This window comes from Oncorhynchus kisutch, linkage group LG12 (genome assembly GCF_002021735.2).
Source record: "Oncorhynchus kisutch isolate 150728-3 linkage group LG12, Okis_V2, whole genome shotgun sequence".
NCBI lineage: Eukaryota > Metazoa > Chordata > Actinopteri > Salmoniformes > Salmonidae > Oncorhynchus > Oncorhynchus kisutch.
Window position 1 is genome coordinate 28,843,806 of NC_034185.2, and position 21,005 is coordinate 28,864,810.

The 21,005-nt window shown below is 42.2% G+C and overlaps 1 protein-coding gene across 4 annotated transcripts in view; it reads left to right on the forward strand.

Annotated features, from left to right (window-relative positions):
• Nucleotides 1-21,005, forward strand: part of ppp1r13bb (protein phosphatase 1, regulatory subunit 13Bb) — an 83,648-nt gene that overhangs the window by 21,569 nt on the left and 41,074 nt on the right. For all 4 annotated transcript variants that reach the window (XM_031837345.1, XM_020496691.2, XM_020496692.2 and 1 more), the window contains 3 exons: nucleotides 11,580-11,727; nucleotides 13,915-14,034; nucleotides 17,676-17,737. In XM_031837345.1, coding sequence (XP_031693205.1) covers nucleotides 11,580-11,727; nucleotides 13,915-14,034; nucleotides 17,676-17,737 — 330 coding nt within the window. The remainder of the gene's footprint in view (nucleotides 1-11,579; nucleotides 11,728-13,914; nucleotides 14,035-17,675; nucleotides 17,738-21,005) is intronic.

The following is a 21,005-nucleotide window of genomic DNA, read 5'->3' on the forward strand; positions in this document are numbered from 1 at the left end:
CCTTTCCTTTTTTTCCTTCTTTTTGTGGAATTTACCCCTTTTTCTCCCCAATTTCGTGGTATCCAATTGTTAGTAGCTACTATCTTTTTTTCATCGCTACAACTCCCGTACGGGCTCGGGAGAGTCATGTGTCCTCCGATACACAACCCAACCAAGCCGCACTGCTTCTTAAAACAGCGCGCATCCAACCCAACCCAATGTGTCGGAGGAAACACCGTGCACCTAGCAACCTTGGTTAGCGTGCACTGCGCCTGGCCCGCCACAGGAGTCGCTGGTGCGCGATGAGACAAGGATATCCCTACCGGCCAAACCCTCCCTAACCCGGACGACGCTAGGCCAATTGTGCGTCGCCCCACAGACCTCCCGTTCGCGGCCGGATACGATAGAGCCTGGGCGCGAACCCAGAGTCTCTGGTGGCAGAGCTGGTGCTGCAGTACAGCACCCTTAACCACTGCGCCACCCGGGAGTGACTTTTTTGGCCAATTCCGATATTTTCCTTGACAATTTTTTTTTACCGATATTTATTTAAAATTTTAGTGGCCTTTTAAGCATTCTAGTCCAGTTAAATAGTTAGACCGCTGCGTCAAGGCACTGCATCTCAGTGCAAGAGGCATCAGTACAGTCCCTGGTTCGAATCCAGGCTGTATCACATCCGGCCGTGATTGGGAGTCCCATAGGGCGAAGCACAATTGGCCCAGCATCGTCCGAGCCGTCATTGTAAATAAGAATTTGTTCTTAACTGACTTGCCTAGTTAAATAAAGGTTACAAACACACACCATTGACCAAAAAGTAATTTTGTTGGCATTTACGTATGTTCCCATTACCGGTAAAACATAATCAAAACCTACTTCAATTATTTGCTATGCTGTTTTGTTGTTCATTTGTTCAGTCGTTTCATTCTCAACCAGGATTTCTATGGTACGCCATTTGGGTCTTTGGTGTTTTTAAATAACACTATTTGATGTGTCAAATAATCTTGTTGACCGATCAGAACATGACTGCACGTCACATAATTTAATTTAGCTACCTCATGGATGCAACCAATGTTCTTCCCCAAAAACATAGCAAAACAACATCTGTTTCAGAAGCTATAGTTAGCTAGCTTGCAATATAGGTGTCACCTAAATAACCCTAATTTATAATACAGTTAATATTTGATTAATGGTGGTCGGACCAATCTATGTGAAGCTGTTGCTTCACAACACAACCTGGTCCGGTCGAGCCTCACTAGCCAGATGAAGCTAGCTGGCTGCTTATTACTTTAGCTTTAGGCAACAGGGTTAAGTAGCTGGCTAGCTATTTGTCATGAACTGAAGTTCAATTTCAATAGGCGAATAACAAGTGGCTACCTAGTTAATACTTACTCACAAAGATTCCTAAATCATTGCTAAGAATATTGAAAATGACTGCAGTTTGTACTGGTCATTGTTTTCAGGCTGGTTGTATTGGTGCTAGCTAGGTACCATGCTTTTGCTAGCTACCCCGGAAGTTGCGGTCGAACAAATTATGCTTTATTACCAACACGGTATTGTAAACACATAATTCGGTGTTTATTTGTTTGCGGACTTTATTGTGCAGCTTTGACAGTGCTACTGTATCTTTTTTGACACGCAAAGACCCAAACGGCGTTCAATAGTATGTATGTCGTGAAGCTAATAGCAGTGACGCTACTACTGTGTAACTCCGGTAGGGCAACATCTGAAAAATATTGCACTTAAGCCATCATCACCCACGACAGAGAACAGTTGATTGTCAAGGGCAATGAATTCCGTTATCTTGGCTTTAATACATTTCGATAATGAGCTGAAATGTTGTTACACTTTCAAATGACTGCTCGACTTGTTGACTGCTTCGTTCCACACAGCAGACATTGTGGGCTAGGTTAGGAATGCTGTGTTGCTCAATTTTACGTGGCGTCATTATGTCATGTTCCTACGTTATATAGGTATGCACGGAATCTTTGACATCAGTCTTTAACATCTGCGTTAAACTAGACATCGGGCCGACACCGATTTTGGTATTCGTAGCTAATTTTGGCCGATTCCGATATGTTCACTGATATATTGTGCATCCCTACTTCTATTACTTCTTATTTTTGACTTGACTCTTTATTGTTATTGTCTGATGTACTGCATTGTGGTAGTGTTGTTGTCTTGTGTGTTTTGTCCTACATCTGTATTTTTCATCTCAGGCCTTCATTGTAAATTAGAATTTGTTCTTAATTGACTTGCCTAGTAAAATAAAAATAAAATATGTTTTTTGTGTGTGTGTGTGTGTGTGTATATGTTAGTTTTAAAGCACATAAGCAATAAGCTGTACCTTTTATACCTGCAGTAAAATGTATGTGTTAAATACAGTTTGATCTAATGGTAACCAAATCTTCTAAGGCTGCCTTTGTTGGCTCTATCAAATGTGGCAGTGGACAAATCGGTTGGAGCCAATAATGACCGGTCTTTGCAGATTTGGCTGCTGTTAACGTACAGTACCTTCGGAAAGTATTCCGACTCCTTGACTTTTTCCACATTTTGTTACAGCCTTATTCTAATAATGTTTTTTTTTTTTAACTCAACAATCTACACACAATACCCCATAATGACAAAATGAAAACAGGCTTTTTAAAAAACTATTAAAAATAAAAAAGCATTTTTTACACGTATTCAAACCCTTTTCTATGAGATTTGAAATTGAGCTCGGGTGCATCCTGTTTCCATTGATCATCCTTGATGTTTCTACAACTTGATTGGTTGGAGTCCACCTGCGGTAAATTCAATTGATTGCACCTGATTTGGAAAGGCACACACCTGTCTATATAAAGGTCCCACAGTTGACAGTGCATGTCAGAGCAAAAACCAAGCCAATGAGGTAGAAGGAATTGTCCGTAGAGCTCCGAGACGACAGGATTATGTCGAGGCACAGATTTGGGGCAGGTTACCAAAAAATGTCTGCAGCATTGAAGGTCCCCAAGAACACAGTGGCCTCCATCATTCTTCAATGGAAGAAGTTTGGAACCACCAAGACTCTTCCTAGAGCTGGCCGCCTGGGCAATCTGGGAGAAGGGCCTTGGTCAGGGAGTTGACCAAGAATCCGATTGTCACTGACAGAGCTCTAGAGTTCCTGTGTGGAGATGGGAGAACCGTGTCCAGAAGGACAGTCATCTCTGCAGCACTCCACCATTCAGGCCTTTATGGTAGAGTGACCAGACGTAATCCACTCAGCCCGCTTTGATTTTGCCAAAAGGCACCTAAAGACTTTGGCCATGAGAAACGAGATTCTCTGTTCTAATGAAACCAAGATGGAACTCGTTGGCCTGAATGCCAAGTGTCAAGTCTGGAGGAAACCTGGCTCTCTTTACGGTGAAGCCCATTCTGTGGGGATGTTTTCGGTGGCAGGGACTGGCAAAGTGGGATACCTAGTCATTTGTACAACTGAATGCAGTCAACTGAAATGTGTCTTCCTCATTTAACCCAACCCCTCTGGAATCCAAGAGGTGCGGGGGACTGCCTTAATCGACATGCACGTCTTTGGTGCCCAGGAGCAGTTGTTTAATTGCCTTGCTTAGGGACAGACGACAGATGTTTCACCTTCTCAGCTCGGGGATTCAATCAAGCAACCTTTTGGTTACTGGCCCAACGCTCTAATCACTAGGCTACCTGCCACCCTACTAGTCAGTATCAACGCAAAGATGAATATTAAAGTACAGAGAGATTCTTGATGAATACTTGCTCCAGAGTGCTCAGGACCTCAGACTGGGGGCGAACGACCCTAAGCACACAGTCAAGACAATGCAGGAGTGGCTTCAGGACAAGTCTCTGAATGTCCTTGAGTGGCCCAGCCAGAGCCCAGACTAGAACATTTCTGGAGAGACCTGAAAATAGCTGTGCAGCAACACTCCCTATCCAACCTGACAGAGCTTGAGTGGATGTGCAGAGAAGAATGGGAGAAACTCCCCAAATACAGGTGTGCCAAGCTTGTAGTGTCATACCCAAGAAGACTTGATACTGTAATCGCTGCCAAAGGTGCTTCAACAAAGTACTGAGTAAAGGATCTGAATACTTATGTAAAAGTGATATTTCAGTTTATTTTTTATAAATAAGCAATATTTTTATTTTTTTATTTAAAAAATAAAGTTTTTGGTTTGTCATTTATGGGGTATTGTGTGTGATTGAATTATTAGAAGAACAATTTAATCAATTTTAGAATAAGGCTGTAACAAAATGTGGGAAAGTAGTCAAGGGGCCTGAATAATTTCCGAAGGCGCTGTCAATAATGATTTCTCTCGGAGTCTACTTTTTGCAGGGAAGTATAGGTCCTATCCTAAATGAGCAGAACAGTTGTTGCAGTTAATTTTTTTTTTTTACTTCCGTGTGATAGGTGGGTGATTCCTAATGAAACTCGAATAAAAACACTAACTGTTGATCTGTATGTGGGGCAAACTTAATCTTGATGTTATTTGAAACCTTATTGTGTGCTCTTAAATGAGTAATACATTTAATTATGCACAATGTAAATGTACATTTTTTATATGATTTTGAAAAAATCCTCAGTAGACAAGTGGCCACGCCACAAAATGTTTGTGAAATCTGGGACGAACCAGTGGAATTGTGGCCATTTTGAATAAACTTCATAGTGTTAAATATGTACCTGAAACTAATTGTAAGTTATTTCTGGTTAATCCCTCTTATTTCTAACTTTTCACTCAACAGTCAGTCTTTGTGACATAGGTATATGGAATCCAAGGCCATACCCCATGCACTTTCAGGCTTTGTCCCATGGGGGCGCACAATTGGGCATTACCACAGTGCATGGAGGGAGGGATCCTTTTGCCCATTCACATCGCTAACACACATCTTGTGACAAACCCATCCTAAGGACATTGAAGTAAAATATTTGAAAAACTTTAAATTGTATACCTTTTCTGACATTTTGCCCAATATTTGAAATCTGTAATATACAAACATGTATCTGCTTGTACAGAGCATGGTAGTGAAAAGGAATCTTCCAAAACATTGTTGCCTTTTAACATAATAGCAAGACCTAGTCTTGACACAGCTTTTCAGTTGCATATATCTCCTTACGTCATTATCACACAGTTTATACGGGGGGGATAAAACATGAAGGTTCAAAGGGAGCAGTCAAACCTAGTTTCCAACGTAACCCATCTCTCTTCTACCTCTCCTCCAGTGCTTTGCCATTTTGGATAGCTCGAAAGTCACATCGTACAGTTCTACATCTGGGATTCCTAACCCTCTTTCTTTAGGGGCATGTATTTTCTGCATACTGATGCATGGTCTTTTCCAATCCCATATAAAATATTTAATAATACTATTGTACTGCTTAAAAATGTATGGAATGCATGTCGATAGTATCATTGAAATATACAGTTGAAGTCTGAAGTTTACATACATCTTAGCCAAATACATTTAAACTCAGTTTTTCACTATTCCTGACATTTAATCCTTGTAAAGATTCCCTGTCTTAGGTCAGTTAGGATCACCACTTTATTATAAGAATGTGAAATGTCAGAATAATAAGAGTGATTGATTGATTTAAGCTTTTATTTATTTCATCACATTCCCAGTGGGTCAGAAGTTTACATACACACAATTAGTATTTGGTAGCATTGGTTTTGAATTGTTTAACTCGAGTCAAACGTTTCGGGGAGCCTTCCACAAGCTTCCCAGAATAAGTTGGGTGAATTTATGCCCATTCCTCCTGATAGAGCTGGTGTAACTGAGTCAGGTTTGTAGGCCTTGCTCTCACATGCTTTTCCAGTTTGGCCCAAAGATTTTCTATGGGATTGAGGTCAGTGCTTTGTGATGGCCACTCCAATAACTTGACTTTGTTGTCCTTAAGCCATTTTGCCACAACTTTGGAAGTATGCTTGGGGTCATTGTCCATTTGGAACCCATTTGCGACCAAGCTTTAACTTCCTGACTGTCTTTGAGATGTTGCTCCAATATATCCACATACTTTTCCTTTTTCATGATTCCATCTATTTTATGAAGTGCACCAGTCCCTCCTGCAGCAATGCACCCCCACAACATGACGCTGACACCCCCGCGCTTCATGGTTGGGATGGTGTTTTTTGGCTTGCAAGCCTCCCCCTTTTTCCTCCAAAGATAACGATGGTCATTATGGCCAAACAGTTATACTTTTGTTTCATCAGATCAGAGGACATTTCTCCAAAAACTATGATCTTTGTCCCCATGTGCAGTTGCAAACCGTAATCTGTTTTTTTAATGCCGGTTTTGGATCAGTGGCTTCTTCCTTGCTGAGCGGCCTTTCAGGTCATGTCGATATAGGATTCGTTTTACTGTGGATATAGATACTTTTGTACCTGTTTCCTCCAGCATCTTCACAAGGTCCTTTGCTGTTCTGGGATTGATTTGCACTTTTCAAATAAAAGTACGTTCATCTCTAGGAGACAGAACACGTCTCCTTCCTGAGTGGTATGACGGCTGCATGGTACCAATGTGTTTATACTTGCGTACTATTGTTTGTACAGATGAATGTGGTACCTTCAGGCGTTTGGAAATTGCTCCCAAGGATGAACCAGAGGTCTACAATTCTTTTCGAGGTCTTGGCTGATTTCTTTTGATTTTCCTGTGATGTCAAGCAAAAGGCTCCTCCATTTGACTCAAATTATGTCAATTAGCCTATCAGAAGCTTCTAAAGCCATAACATAATTTTCTGGAATGTTCCAAGCTGTTTAAAGGCACAGTCAACTTAGTGTATATAAACTTCTGACCCACTTGAATTGTGATACAGTGAATTATAAGTGAAATAATCTGTCTGTAAACAATTGTTGGAAAAATACTTGTGTCATGCACAAAGTAGATGTCCTATCCGACTTGCCAAAACTAAAGTTTGTTAACAAGAAATTTGTGGAGTGGTTGAAAAACGAGTTTTAATGACTCCAACCTAAGTGTATGTAAACTTCCGACTTCAACTGTAGTTAAACTTAGGAACAAGCACCATTTTAATTGTATACATTTCCCCGTAAACAAAGATTTAAAAACTTCTGTTTTTTGGTGGACTGGTATATTGATATCTTATCTAACAATAGAATGCCCAGATAATTCATACCACATTGTTTGTACTTGAAATTAAAAGGGTCAACCATGGCTGATGGATTTAATTGTAGAGACTGGCATAGCATCAGGTTTATGCCAATTAACCTTGAATCCAGAAATATATATATATCTCAATCTCTATCAACTAAATATTGCGGTTTACTGTATAAGCACTAAACGGATGAGGAATGATGCAACTAACGTTTAACATTGCATGGTGATACAGTAAGTAGTAGGTGTCTTTTTTATGGGGCAATTCATCATATGTAGAACCTGGCTGGTTGGCAGACGAAAAGAAAATGACCCTTTTTTGAAAGTATTTTCATTAAAGTGGGAGCTTATTTGGGAGCTAGAACTAACTTCCTTGGTGATTTATTATTTAAGGTTGCGCTTGGATATTTCAAGGGCTATATATCACTTGAAATATTGTGTATTTTTAGATTAAACACTACCAATGTTTAGGAGCTTGACCATATAAGCCTAATGGTGGAAAGGGTTTTTCCTAAATAATGATGACGTTCACCCTATACGAGTGATGATGGCTATTGTGGGAATGTTGCGAGTTTTTGCTTAAGTCAATTGAGATGGACCCAAGGCCACAATTTGAAAAGCACGTCTGTTATATAGCCTATTGAATGTATTCCCCATACAATTTCACGGAATCTATCCTCGATAAGGATTTATTTCAGGTTCATTAATCAGATATCCAACTCGCTCACAGAATTGACTTAGGCCTATTTACAATGAAATGTTTCCAACCCTGGAGCTGACATACTCCAGGCTCCAAGTTCTGAAAAATAGATTACAATTTACACATGCACACTAAAGTGACCATTGTCCTAGATTGTGCTGTAACTGTTGAAAAATACAGTACCTTAACTGGTTAAATCCATTGTAGCAATAAATGGCTTTCTAAATCTTTCTTTGTTTTGTTTTTCTTATGTTGTTTTGAGGCGTCCACACTCCTCGCTAGGGATATGAATGTGATTAGAGTGGTCAGAATTGATGACCATGTGAATCCTTTAACCAGGGAGCAGGCATGGCATGCATCTCCCTCCCTCTCTCCTCCCTCTCTCTCTCCTTCGCTCTCTCGCTCTTTCTCCCTCTCTCTCCACTGCCCATTCATTCGCAAATCGCGATACATCTATGCTCTCCAGAGACGGGGGATTGCTTGCTGGAAGCAGTGGTTGAAACACTCCCAGAGAGGGACTTACTTCAGCCGTCACCGACTTGAAGCGATGCCAGGGTTGGATCCTCTATCTGTCAGTCACAGCAAGGCCCGCCCACACATTGGCAGTGTGTCATCGGTGCTCGACTCACCAGTGTGCCCCAGGGAGCCTTGCTCAGGAGGGGGGCTTGCGGATGCACCCCTCCCTCTCTCGCTCTCTCTCTCTCTTTCTGTCTCTGTCTCTTTCTCCCTCTTTTGCTTCCCTTTCTTTTCCATCCCTTGGTGCTCACACAACAAGCAAGGCTCACTCCTCCTAAGACTCCTCTGCAGGGCTCCCTTCGCTACTGCGTACCTTGACGCTTGCCTAGCGTTTATTATTCATACCGTTTACTTGAGTGTATTTTGGAGTCTACAGTGGCAGGGCGATAAGACGCGGCGGGGGGGTGCATAATGAAGAAGTTTGTGACCATAGTGCTCCGCGGCCTGGTCAGCCTCTCGAAGGACCGTACCTGGGTGAAGGAGCGCCACCGGCCGGGGAAGAAGGAAGGCCGGAGGAGAAGGACAGCAGTTAAAGGGGGAAGTGCCACGGGCAGAAACGGCAACTATGGGAGGGTGGTTAGTATTCCTCTTGAGGTGAGATCTGTCTTGCTCAAGTTTCAATTCAAGGGTGGTTTACTCTCATTGTCTCATGCCAGTGTTGGTCGTTTACGAGGTGAAATTGTCTCGGCTAAATCTTTACAACAGCCTTTGCTGTTTTCAGTTTTGCCTGCCCGTGCCAGGTCCTTGTCGATATGCTTGTTTCCTCTATATTGCCCAGTGAAGTCTTTTTGTCATCCATCTAACCTTTGTTTTGCAGCAACGCTATTGGTGACCCATGTCAATGCTGGGGCAGAGGCCATTGATTGGTCAAACTAGCACTTCCGTGGTTCCTGTGTTTTGGCAGAAGTGTCAGCGGTTTGGCATTTTTTTGGAAGACGGTCATACATTTGCATAAAAATCCCATGGCATGACAGAAATGCTGACCTTTGTGAATTTCATATTTTGGAATATAATAATAATATGCCATTTAGCGGACACATTTTTCCAAAGCGACTTAGTCATGCGTGCATACATTTTACGTGTGGGTGTCCTCGGGAATCGAACCCACAAACCTGGTGATGCAAGCACCATGCTCTACCAACTGAGCCAGAAAGGACAATTATTATTATTATTATTATTTAAAAAAAATTGGGGTCAAAACAATATTTGTGTGTGAGCATGCTGCATTGGGGATGAGCCTCCCCTATCTTGGAATGATGCGATTGAGTGGATAGTCGGTAATTCTTGATTGTGTTGACTGCTGAGCCTGAGTGTGCTGCTGGCCATTGCCACCATTTGCCATAGAGCTTGTTTATTACCATATGCACATACTTAGATCTGAAATGTAGGCTACTGGTTGCAGTATACTATAATAAGTCAGATCCTATTCATTTTAGGAAGCGCGTTCAATACCAACAGATCATTTTACCAGTTTTTTACCCCTGGTAGGTTTTGGCAAGATCATTTGTTTCTTGCATTATCCGTCATGGTCCAATAGGCTTTGTTTTAGTGCACTTAAAAGAATTGCTTGGTATTGTGATTATGATTTTATCTGATATATTGATGTTGAGGTGGATCTTAATGGAGGGATTCTGCTGGGAGACAAGGGGCTTAGAAGCTCTGCGCTCTGAATTTTCTTATGTCCAGTGTTGGCAGTGGTAATCGTTGTTCATCCCCGTTTTCCCGATTTAATCTCATCAGAAGAGGGCGAACACTGCCTACCACTTTCCTGGCGCCCGCTCCCCTGAATAATGCATTTACTCAGAATATGATGTATCCTTTCTTGTTTCATTTTGAAAATAAGAAAGCAGAGGACAAAGATAAGTTCATTGGTATGGGATTGCCTGTTGGCACTAGTTGTGGAAACTGGTCTTGGTTGGTGTGATTGGCGCTCTACATTTGCATCATGTTTGGGTTTGTCTACCCCCCTTCTGTGGAAAAGAAGGCCAATGATTTCTCTCTTACCCCCTGCTGCTCTCTTGGTGGAATCTATTGCTCTATCCCAAATCGACCCATAGCAAGACCCCCTATGGACTTTTGAGATATGAAAGGATTGAATGGATATAATCAATAGGGTAATGGCTCCACGTTTCCCCCAGATTGGCCATGTGGAATTTCCACCCATATTTCTTTAATTTATAAAATCTTGTCTGACTGCCCAAAACTGCAGTGGGGTTAGGGGTCAGTGTGGGATTGGATGTAATGTGTGCTACAGTTTTCTCTGCAATCAGAAGGGAATGCCACTCATTCTAATGTCATAGAGATTTTGGTTTGTTGCTGAGGCAAGATCAGCCGTGGGAAGTGTGAAGGACTGCCCATTGTGACTGATGCAGGCTATGCTGTTAGGCTAGAAGTGGCGGTATCTTGAACATGTGTTATTAATTATGTTCTCAACCTTGGTTCTATCAGTAATTAGCTTTCTCCATCTCTGCTTTGAGCGTTGGACTGAATCAAGTGTGTGTATTGAGTTCTGGGGGGACTCTTGTGGCAAACACTGACAGTCTTTTATGGGTAACACTTGACTGCACATTAAAACCTGTGAGTGCTACGTTAAGAAGGAAAGAAGGGAGGGAGGAATAGTGAAGAAAATATGTTTGGGGCCCTGGACATTTTCAGAAATGGATCCATAGAAAAAGGCTTTCTGGCAGCTGTTTTTCTGTTTCTCTATGAATGAAAGTTATAATGATCATCACCAGACCATTGAGTTAACCCATGTAGGCTGCTGATTCAGTAGGGGTAGTGTTATCAGATGTCAATGCACCTATGAGGAACTGATGTCAGTCTGTGGTATTCCACAAACCTCTGTGACGTTTACCATAAAGAGCTCCACCAAACCTTTTCACACACATTCCACAGCAGTGTGTGCTGAGGATACATGCAACTCAAGCTACAGCCAGGACACAGGGTTGGTCGTGGCTTGATTGTCCAATGCTCAAAGCAGAGAGCGAGGGAGCTTATTACTGATAGATGGCTCAAAACATAATTGAAAATCCACGTCAATCGCTTTTGGTAGCTATTTATCATTGCTAGCAAACTGAAGGCACTGAAACCATTGAGCAAATGAAGCACGTGTAGTTTGGATTGGCAAAGGGTAGCTAACGTTTAGCCTAAATATTTATGCTAAATTTTGACCCTAGATCTAGATCTGTTTTAGGTGTTGGGGGAGCAAAACCTGTCCCTTGACTTAAATGTACTACTGCTTACTCAACGTAACCAATAGCAGGGGTTTTAACTGCCTCCCTCCCTCTCTCCTGCTCAGATGATCCTGACAGTGTACCTAAGTGATGGGGAACAGGCACTGACCGAGGTGCCCATCACCCCTGAGACATCGTGCCGTGACGTGGTCGAGTTCTGCAAGGAGCCTGGCGAGAGCGGCTGCCACCTTGCCGAAGTGTGGCGAGGCAACGGTAAGAGTGACGGCGTCTCGAATCTCCTCCTCAAGCGCCTTCTTACCCTAGCCTCTAGTGCAGGTATACTTCAATCTTGACCTAGAGTCCAGTTCCACTGCTCATTTTCATTCTTGCTATTTAGTCGGGTACTGGCTGGAGTAACAGCCTGTTCATATGTTGGCTCTTCAGGACTTGAAGTGCACTTCCAACTAGACTAGGTCAGTGTTGAAATGGAGACTTTTTGATCAACCACTTTATCTGAACTACATGTTGACAACTCTCATTACCACACAAATTGTGAAGGAGTTGTGTGCTTTGAGACCCTAACAATGCTTTGTGTGCATCCCAAATAGTTATCTTCCCTGCACTGCTTTTACTAAGGCCCAAAGAGCTCTGTTAGTGGACTAAATAGGGAATAGGGTGTTTGGGATACATGCTTTCTCTACTTAGGCTGCATTCAGACTTGAGCATGAATAAGCATGTAGCACACAGTCAGCTCCAATTGGAAATAAGCTTTGTGAAAGGAAACACTTTTGTGTCTACACATAGTAACAACGAAAGTGTTGTCTTCTGCGTCGGAGAGCTTTTCTGAGCCGTACATACCAGTCAAACTACAGTAATAACTAGTTCTCGTGTGAGAAACAACTGTGAAACTACTGCTGGAGACAATTGGATCTTTGAGTAGTCAGATGTGCACTATAAGGGATAACTACATTTTTGAGGGAATTGTCAATTGTATGTGGCCTATGCCAATTGCAGGAGTAATGACCAGTTTATTTTACTTGTGGTTAGGCAAAATGCCTCAATTATGGAAACAAAATAAATTCTAGTTGATTCCAAGCCCATTCATGCAAAGCTTGAAGGTACCGTGCACTTGACCTATAGCGGCCTCACTAAATAAGTAGACACCACAAATGGGGAGCCGCGCAGTAATATAAAGCATACATAATATTATTAGATATGTGAAAATAACATTTATTTTTGAAAATGATCAAAAAATTAATGTTTGACAAATAATCAAATTCCACATGGTTTTGAAAACGTATTTTTGTATGTGTGTGCCATAAAACTGTCCGTAGCCTCCACTGTACTGGGTAATCACATACACAAATACTGGTTTGCCACAGATTTCTCCACAAAGGAGAACAGTTTACACACACAGAGTTGTATTGTCAGGAGCTAGCCAAATGGGATTACGTAACAGTGCTAATAAACACGCTGGCTGGATGTCATGTTTATCTCGGAGTGGTCCCTCTCAGCAAAACACTCATGACACGGGTGTGTCAGCTAGAACTCTGGTAAGGGAAGCAATCATGGTGTGTGTGTGTGTGTGTGTGTGTGTGTGTGCGTGCGTGTGCGTGCACACTGACAGCGGGGTGTGTCCGCTGTCTGCATTTAATGTCTGAAGAGAACCTGCATCCCAAATGGCACCCTGTCCCCTATATACTACACTGCTTTTGCCATTTGGGACGCAACCAAAGACTGATGAAAAGCACAGCCGGAACTATCTAGTCTTCATCAGAGCTCAAGTTTTTGGAGGGGAGGGGGGAGCGGCCACGCTGCCCTTCTTCCTTTCTGCCTGTGTGAGGAGTCTGGCTCAGCTGTAATGGGAACGAATGGGGCCAGCAGTCGGCATGAGTCTGCCTCAAGCGGAGGAGCTCACTTAAGTGCTTTTAAAGCTCCTGCTTTGGTCCAGTCACTCTGCTCAACCAGGAGAACTCTGCTTTCTACTGGTTATAGTGCCATCACTGCTGTGGTAAAGAATGTTATGGGGTGGGCTAAGATCCCCCCTGCCCCTCTCTCTCTCTGAATCGCTCTCTTTCTCTCTTTGTTCCTTTCCTTCTCGCTGTCCCTCACTAGCCCAAGGACTGTATGTGTCAAGCATCTCAGAGTAGGAATGCTGATTATGGGTAACTTTTGCCTTTTAGATCACAATAAATATTACATGGACAGGGGGGGACCTGATCCGATATAAGCACTCCTACTCTGAGACGCTGGATAAGCAGATTATAGACTAGTCATTCAGACAGCTACGAGCCACCTGATTCTGCCTTTTCCTGTTTTTCAATTCTCTCTCAAATTCAGAAGGCTTTATTGCCATGGAAAATGCTACCACATACATTGCATACAAGCAAACATATAGGCATTAAATAAATCAATGATGGCTGAAGTAAACAATTCTCTCTGTCCCTCCCATACCCCTAGAACGAGCAATCCCCTTTGAGCACATGATGTTTGAGCACCTGCAGAAGTGGGGACCCCGAAAACAAGAGGTCAAGTTCTTTCTCCGGCACGAGGACTCGCCCACCGAAAGCAGTGATCAAGGTGGGTGCAATAGTAACCCCTTTGCTATCTGTAACTGACACACACACACACACACAGGCAAATGTGCACACACAGGCAAACAAAGGCAAGCGCGCACACAGTGCCTTCAGAAGATATTCACACCCTTGGACTTTTTCCAAATGTTGTGTTACAGCCTGAATTTAAAATGGATTAAATTGAGATTGTGTCACCAGCCTACTCACAATACCCAATGTCAGTGGACATTTTTACAAAAATAAATACATGAAAAGCTGAAATGCCTTGAATCAATAAGTATTCAAGCCCTAAATAGACTAAGTTAGTGGAGTATAAATATGCTTAACAAGTCGCATAAGTTGCATTGACTCTGTGCAATAGTAGTGTTTAACATGATCTTTGAATGACTGACACATCTCTGTACCCCACACATACAATTATCTGTTAGGTCCCTCCATCAGTGAATTTCAAACACAGATTCAACCAGAAAGACCAGGGAGGTTTTCCAATGCCTCGAAAAGAAGGGCAGCTATTGGTAGATGGGTAAAAAAAAGAAGACATTGAATATCCTTTTGAGCATGGTAAAGTTATTAATTACACTTTGGATTGTGTATCAATACACCCAGGCATCCTTCCGAACTCAGTTGACAGAGAGAAAGGAAACCGCTCAGCAATGGTGACTTTAAAACAGAGTTTAATAGTTGTGATAGTAGAAAACGGAGGGTTGATCAACAACATTGTATTTATTCCACAATAGTAACCTTATTGACAGTGAAAAGAAGGAAGCCTGTACAGAATAACATTTTTCAAAAATATGCATCCTGTTTGCAACAAGGCACTAAAGTAACACTGCAAAAAATGTGGCAAAGCAATTCACTTTTGTCCTGAATGCAAAGTGTTTAGTGCAAATTCAATACAGCACATTACTAAGTACCACTCTACAGATTTTCAAGCATTGCTGTGGCTGCATCATGTTAGGGGTATGCTTGTAACCGTTAAGGACTGGGAAGTTTCCAGGATAAAATAATGGGCGAATATTGCACAATCCAGGTGTGCAAAGCTCTTCGAGACGTACCCAGAAAAACTGACAGCTGTAATGGCCAAAGGTGCTTCTACAAAATATTGACCCGGGTGTGAATACTTTTTATAAATGCCAGATTTCTGTATTTTGAATTCAGGCTGTAATAGAACAACGTTTTTAATAAGTCAAGGGGTATGAACACTTTCTGCAGGCTCTGTAACTGTATTACATCTACGCTGGTCACAAATGATAAATAATAGACCCACTGTAATTTTGCCACTGGAAAAGGGGGCTTTCTGTCCCTGAACATGTTTTATTGCCGGTATGCTTCAACTGTCACGCATTGAAATGCCATGAGTGTTAATAGGAATTGCGTTGGAACACCAATGCAAGCATGTTACCTTTCTCCTCTACCCTTAATTAACCTTTCATCGTTTCTTTGCATCTTCTCTCCTCCCTTCTTAAAACGTATTGGAGAAGAATGTCCGTGGGCAGGGTCTTTGGACCTTCTCTTCCAATACTTCTGAGAAGGATGCAAGGAATCTGGGAATTAATTGATTTGAGCCCCTCAATCGTCTATTTTTTCTGATGCCCTATCCCTCCCTCTTCACCTTACTTTCTACTGTACTTAGGGGTTAAAGTTCTCATTCACTCTGACGGAATTCCATCACATTGATTCCGGAGAGGTTGGGTGGTGGTGAATGGTTTGGAGATGACACGACCTAATACAGAAGCATGTCTATTCTATGCGATATATTCCCGAATAAATGTGTTCTCAAATATCACATTTTCTCTGTTATGCAGTGTGCACTGAACTGACATTAATAATTGTTGCTGACACTTCGATGTTTAGATGAAGTGAATTAAATAGTCTATAATGCACACCACCGCGGTGCTCGACTCAAATAGCCGTGTGTAGCCTACTGTAGCTTCAAGCAAAGTATCACTCCGGATGCAACTTTCTGTGCTAAAACTACTATTTTTGCCATATAATGTTAATAAAACAGACAACCCTATAGTAGAATAGTTTACCTATTTACCTAATTGACTGGTTGTGTGTTCTATGTGAGAGAAATATTCCTCTCCAGGCTCTTTCAAGTTGCGAGAGCCATAGTGAGGGAAACGTATTCTGACAAGCAGTTAATGCACAATAAATCTTAATACAAACTCGGAAAACAATTTTGAAAGCAGTTTGGTCTTTTCATATTTATTTGTTATTGTTTTTTGTTTGTTGCTAATAGCACATCCTGATAATATAGACCATGGGTATACAAGTCTTACCCAATAAGGTCCGGACCCTGCTGGTTTTCTGTTCTACCTGGTAATTAATTTCACCTACCTAGTGTCCCAGGTCTAAATCAGTCCCTGGTTAGAGGGGAATGATGAAAAAACGCAGTGGAACTGATTTTGAGGTCCAGAGTTGAGTTTGAGGGATGTAGACCAGGCTATAAGCATGGTCCAATATGTAAAAATAATTGTACCATAAGTTTTACTAATATGTTATTTGGCTCATTTCTGGAGGTGGAAATTATATTTTAGATGGTGTCACCATTTAAAAAATGTATTTTGCATTATGTCCTTTAAAAAAAAGCCACCATAAATTAGTTTCGCAGTCCTTCGAAATACAAATTCCTCCAGGGTGGACCCAGGCCCCCTAATCAAGGGGACTGGAATTGGCTAAACTTGCAGTTTAATACAAGATGATCCTCTTTCCCTAAAAAGTATGATGGTCATGACTTTCTCATGGGAAAAGGGAGATTAACTTGGCCCCAGACAATCGATCGGAGATCGACTTAAGTTTCAGTCACAGGATTTCTTTGTTACTTTTACCCCTGTGTACTGACTTGTCTTCTCTCATCACTCTTTCTCGGCCTGGGCTCAGTGAGGTGGAATATGATGGTGTCTTCAGTGGAGAGAGTCAACCCTCCACTGGGCGGGAACACAAAGGCACAGAGCCCCCCCACCCCAAGTGGCCCCAGTCCATCACATGCCAGCTCTTACTTACTTACTCACTCACACTTATTATTTATCATCTGCATACTTAATAAGACCCATTTCAGCAGAAGAGTGTTCTCTGTTTATTAGTATTTACTCGTAAATTAAGAGTTGTCCCTGAGGGGTTCCTGTCTGACAAAACCAGTTAGTAGCAATGGAAAATTGTAAAAGCACATACAATGACAGCAACATTGAGACCTCACTGCACACCCAAAACCCATCTACCCGTGTGTGTTTGCAGATATACTGTCTAGTGCAGGGGTGTCAAACTTATTTTCCCCGCGGGCTGCATTTGTTCTTCATTGAGGTCCGCACTTAATATTGATAAATTCCTCGCTGTAAAAATAATAAGTAAAATAGTTCTCTATCCATTGCTTTTAGAATTTGAGGCTTCCTGACTGTCTAGCTTTCGTTTCAATGACTGTTAGCCAGCTGTACAGAGTGAAGAGACTGGAAATGTAGGTCATTTCTACAGTTTGTTTGTTTTTACTAATTTCCATGTCTATTGAGATCTACATGAATTTTTATTTTTTTACAACAAAAAATAAATGATGACACTGGTGGTTAAATAATTTTTTTTGTGGCCAGATTGAATGATTAGTTTGACACGTGGTCTAGAGTGTACTCAGTGTTTGCTTTCCCCCTGCAGGGAGCCAGCAATCTCAAGAGCAGGCCAACCGTAGAAGTGGAGAAAAGCACAATGAGAATGGGGTAAGAACACACTGTATCTGAGTCTCAGACACAAACAGTCTCACACACATAATTTGTATTTATTTTACCTTTAAATACTAGGCAAGTCAGTTAAGAACAAATTCTTATTTTCAATGACTGCCTAGGAACGAACAACTGGCTGTTCAGGGGCAGAACGACAGATTTGTACCGTGTCAACTCGGGGGTTTGAACTTGCAACCTTCCGGTTACTAGTCCAATGCTCTAACCACTAGGCTACCCTGCCGCTCCATTATGCACCCAATGATACACACTCATATTTCGATATGTTTGTTATACCTCAAAAATGGCCTTTGTTAACCCAATAGGGAGAATGTGGAAAAGTCCTTGTCCAATAGAAAATGTCACTACCCATATCCATTGGCTTTATCCCTAATCAGTCAATCTCCCTCCGAACCTCCCTGAGGACCTTCGAACACAGTGGCACACCATATGTTTCTGATTCGGAGCCACTCCTCGCAGTCATGTGATTCGCTAATAACAAATAATTCAGTTCATTCCCTACCTCTGTTCACTCCCACAGAGGCCAGCTTTGATTCATTGATATGCCAGGATTATATGTGTTATGCTCAATTAACCTGGGGACAAGGTTAGGCCTTCACTGTGCCAGTGATGAACAAAATCAGTGTGTCAATGACATTTTTGGTGCTCCAGTTATTCAGATGACTACTCTATATAGCTAGCCAGGACAAAAATGTTCACCCCAGTCATCAAAATCAATACATCATAGCATGTTTTTGAGCTCATTCAATAGTTTTTGCCTGAGTAAAATCATGTTGAAAAATAATATTTAAAGTACCTTTTTATATTCCTAAAACATACAGGTAATTCGAAAATTATTCAGACCCCTTCCCCTTTTCCACATGTTGTTACTTTACAGTCTTATTCTAAAATGGATTAAATAAAATATTCCTCAACAATCTCCACACAATACCCCATATTGACATGGCAAAAACAGGTTAAAAACATTTTGGTCAGGTGCATCCTGTTTCCATTGATCATCCTTGAGCTGTTTCTTCAACTTGATTGGAGGCCACCTGTGGTAATTCAATTGTTTGGATATGATTTGGAAAGGCACACACCTGTCCCACAGTTGACATTGCATGTCAGAGCATAAACCAAGCCATGAGGTCAAAGAATTGTCTGTATAGCTCCGAGACGACAGGATTGTGTTGAGGCACAGATCTGGGGAAGGGTACCAAAATATGTCTTCAGCATTGAAGGTCTCCAAGAACACAGTGGCCTCCATTCTTAAATGGAAGAAGTTTGGAACCACCAAGAATCACCAAGCAATCATGGAGCTGACCAAGAATCCGATGGCCACTCTGACAGAGCTCCAAAGTTCCTCTGTAGAGATGGGAGAAGGGTGGGTTAAATAAAGAAAACAATACCTTTTATGGATTTATCATTATTATGCAATTTATATCTATAGGGCTACATTGAGTTTATTTTCTTTAGGTATTTAATGCCATCTGGCATTAGTGCCTAAGTCTACACTTTAGGGCCGAGCTGTTTCTTCGCCAAATAGCCTACCCGCCAATCACCAAATACTTCTGGGAACAGGCAGAAAAAGTGAATATGCAACTCCATGTTAGGAAGGTGTCCATGATGTTTGGTATACTCGATGTATGTAAATCAGCCCCTGAAAAATCCTGCAGAATGTTTTATAAAAAAATAAAAATCTGCCATCTCTGACTGCCTACAGCGCACTTTCTATATTATCGGGTTAAAGTTTGGTGAGGGCCTCAAATGATCACTATAACATGTAGTCGGCAGTTGCAGATGGTTTATTAGCAATTGGGTGCGGGTGATCAAACAGCTGACCCGCGCACCACTAGTGTGCATGTATGCATTTGTTAGAGAATGGCTCCATGATAACAGCAGCCTCTGGCATGCCCCCTCACTCCCTAACCATCTGTCCCAGATTCCAGAATGGGGAGAGCTGTGCTTGAGGAAGCGGAACTAATTTAACCTTAAGGGGGGGCGAGAAAAAACCATTGCGGTACAAGATGGAGTTATTTATTTATTTATTTATTTGTATACTCTTGTGATGACCGCATCGCGACACACCACATTGCCTCATCTGGTCCCTTTGGCATACTTTCTCCTACTATTCATGATCCAGATGTGTTTGCGTGTGCACATGCATGTGGATGTTCATTGATGTGCGAGCATGTCGGTGTGTGTATACCACAGGGAGCAGTGTTGCGTTTTAGCTAGGGAAGGAGGACTGTCTGCTAAGGAGCTGATTAGCCAGACAGGGCTAATGCTTGCTCGCCGGCAGAGCGTGTCTCCTTCTAAGGTGGGTGTGCCCTGGGTTGTATTTATTAGTGCAAACCATGGCAAAACGTTTTACGAGTGTTTCTTCAGGTAGTTCAGTTAGGTCCCTCCCTGTTTCAGTCCATTTGCTTCCGTTTGGTCCCTAGTGAAAACAACCCTAGAGGGGGCTGCCAGAACATAATCCACCAAGTCTGACTCTCGCTCAAACTACATGTTTCCTGTAGACCTAGTACAGATCTAGGATCAGTTCCCCCTACCCCCTCAAAGTGTGTGTGTGGTGTGTGTGTGTGTGAATATCCACACACATTATACAGAATAATATTGTGTGCGCACATTCTCCTACTTTAGGCAGAGCAGGGGGTGTCCTGTCCACAAATGCTTCTATAGCCTATTTGTTTGGCCATATAATCGCATCCCATTGTTGGGCAACTCTTCAAATCTCCATGCACTCAGTAAACCCCATCCATCTTGCCCTCCTGTTCCCCCCCCACCCCACTGACAACCCCAAGCAAACATTACCCCTGATCCATAGCATGTTGCCCACTAGCCTGTGTGTGTTAACCTTGACTGTATAAGGAAGCGCAGTACTCTCCTGTGTAGTTTGGAGGATTAGGGCAGTATGATGACATAACGGTCCTAAGAGGATCAGTGTTGTGGTTATCCGCAGGGCTCTGGTCGAGCAAGGGGCTTTTCGCCGCTCAGCCCACATGTGGGATGCTCTCTGAAAAAGTGTAACACAAACACGCGTGCACACACAGTTGCTCCCTCTCTCACAAACACACATACAAGCGTACACTTTCTCACACTCGACACTTACACAAGCACTCCTACACACAAGCAGCGAAACTACACACACGCACAGACACGGGTGACTCGGCCCAGGGAGAGAGGAGCTCTATAATCCCCAGGGGACACATGCCCTTTAGAGAATGGGAGGGTAAGACATGGCTTTCCCTCTCTCTCTCTCTCT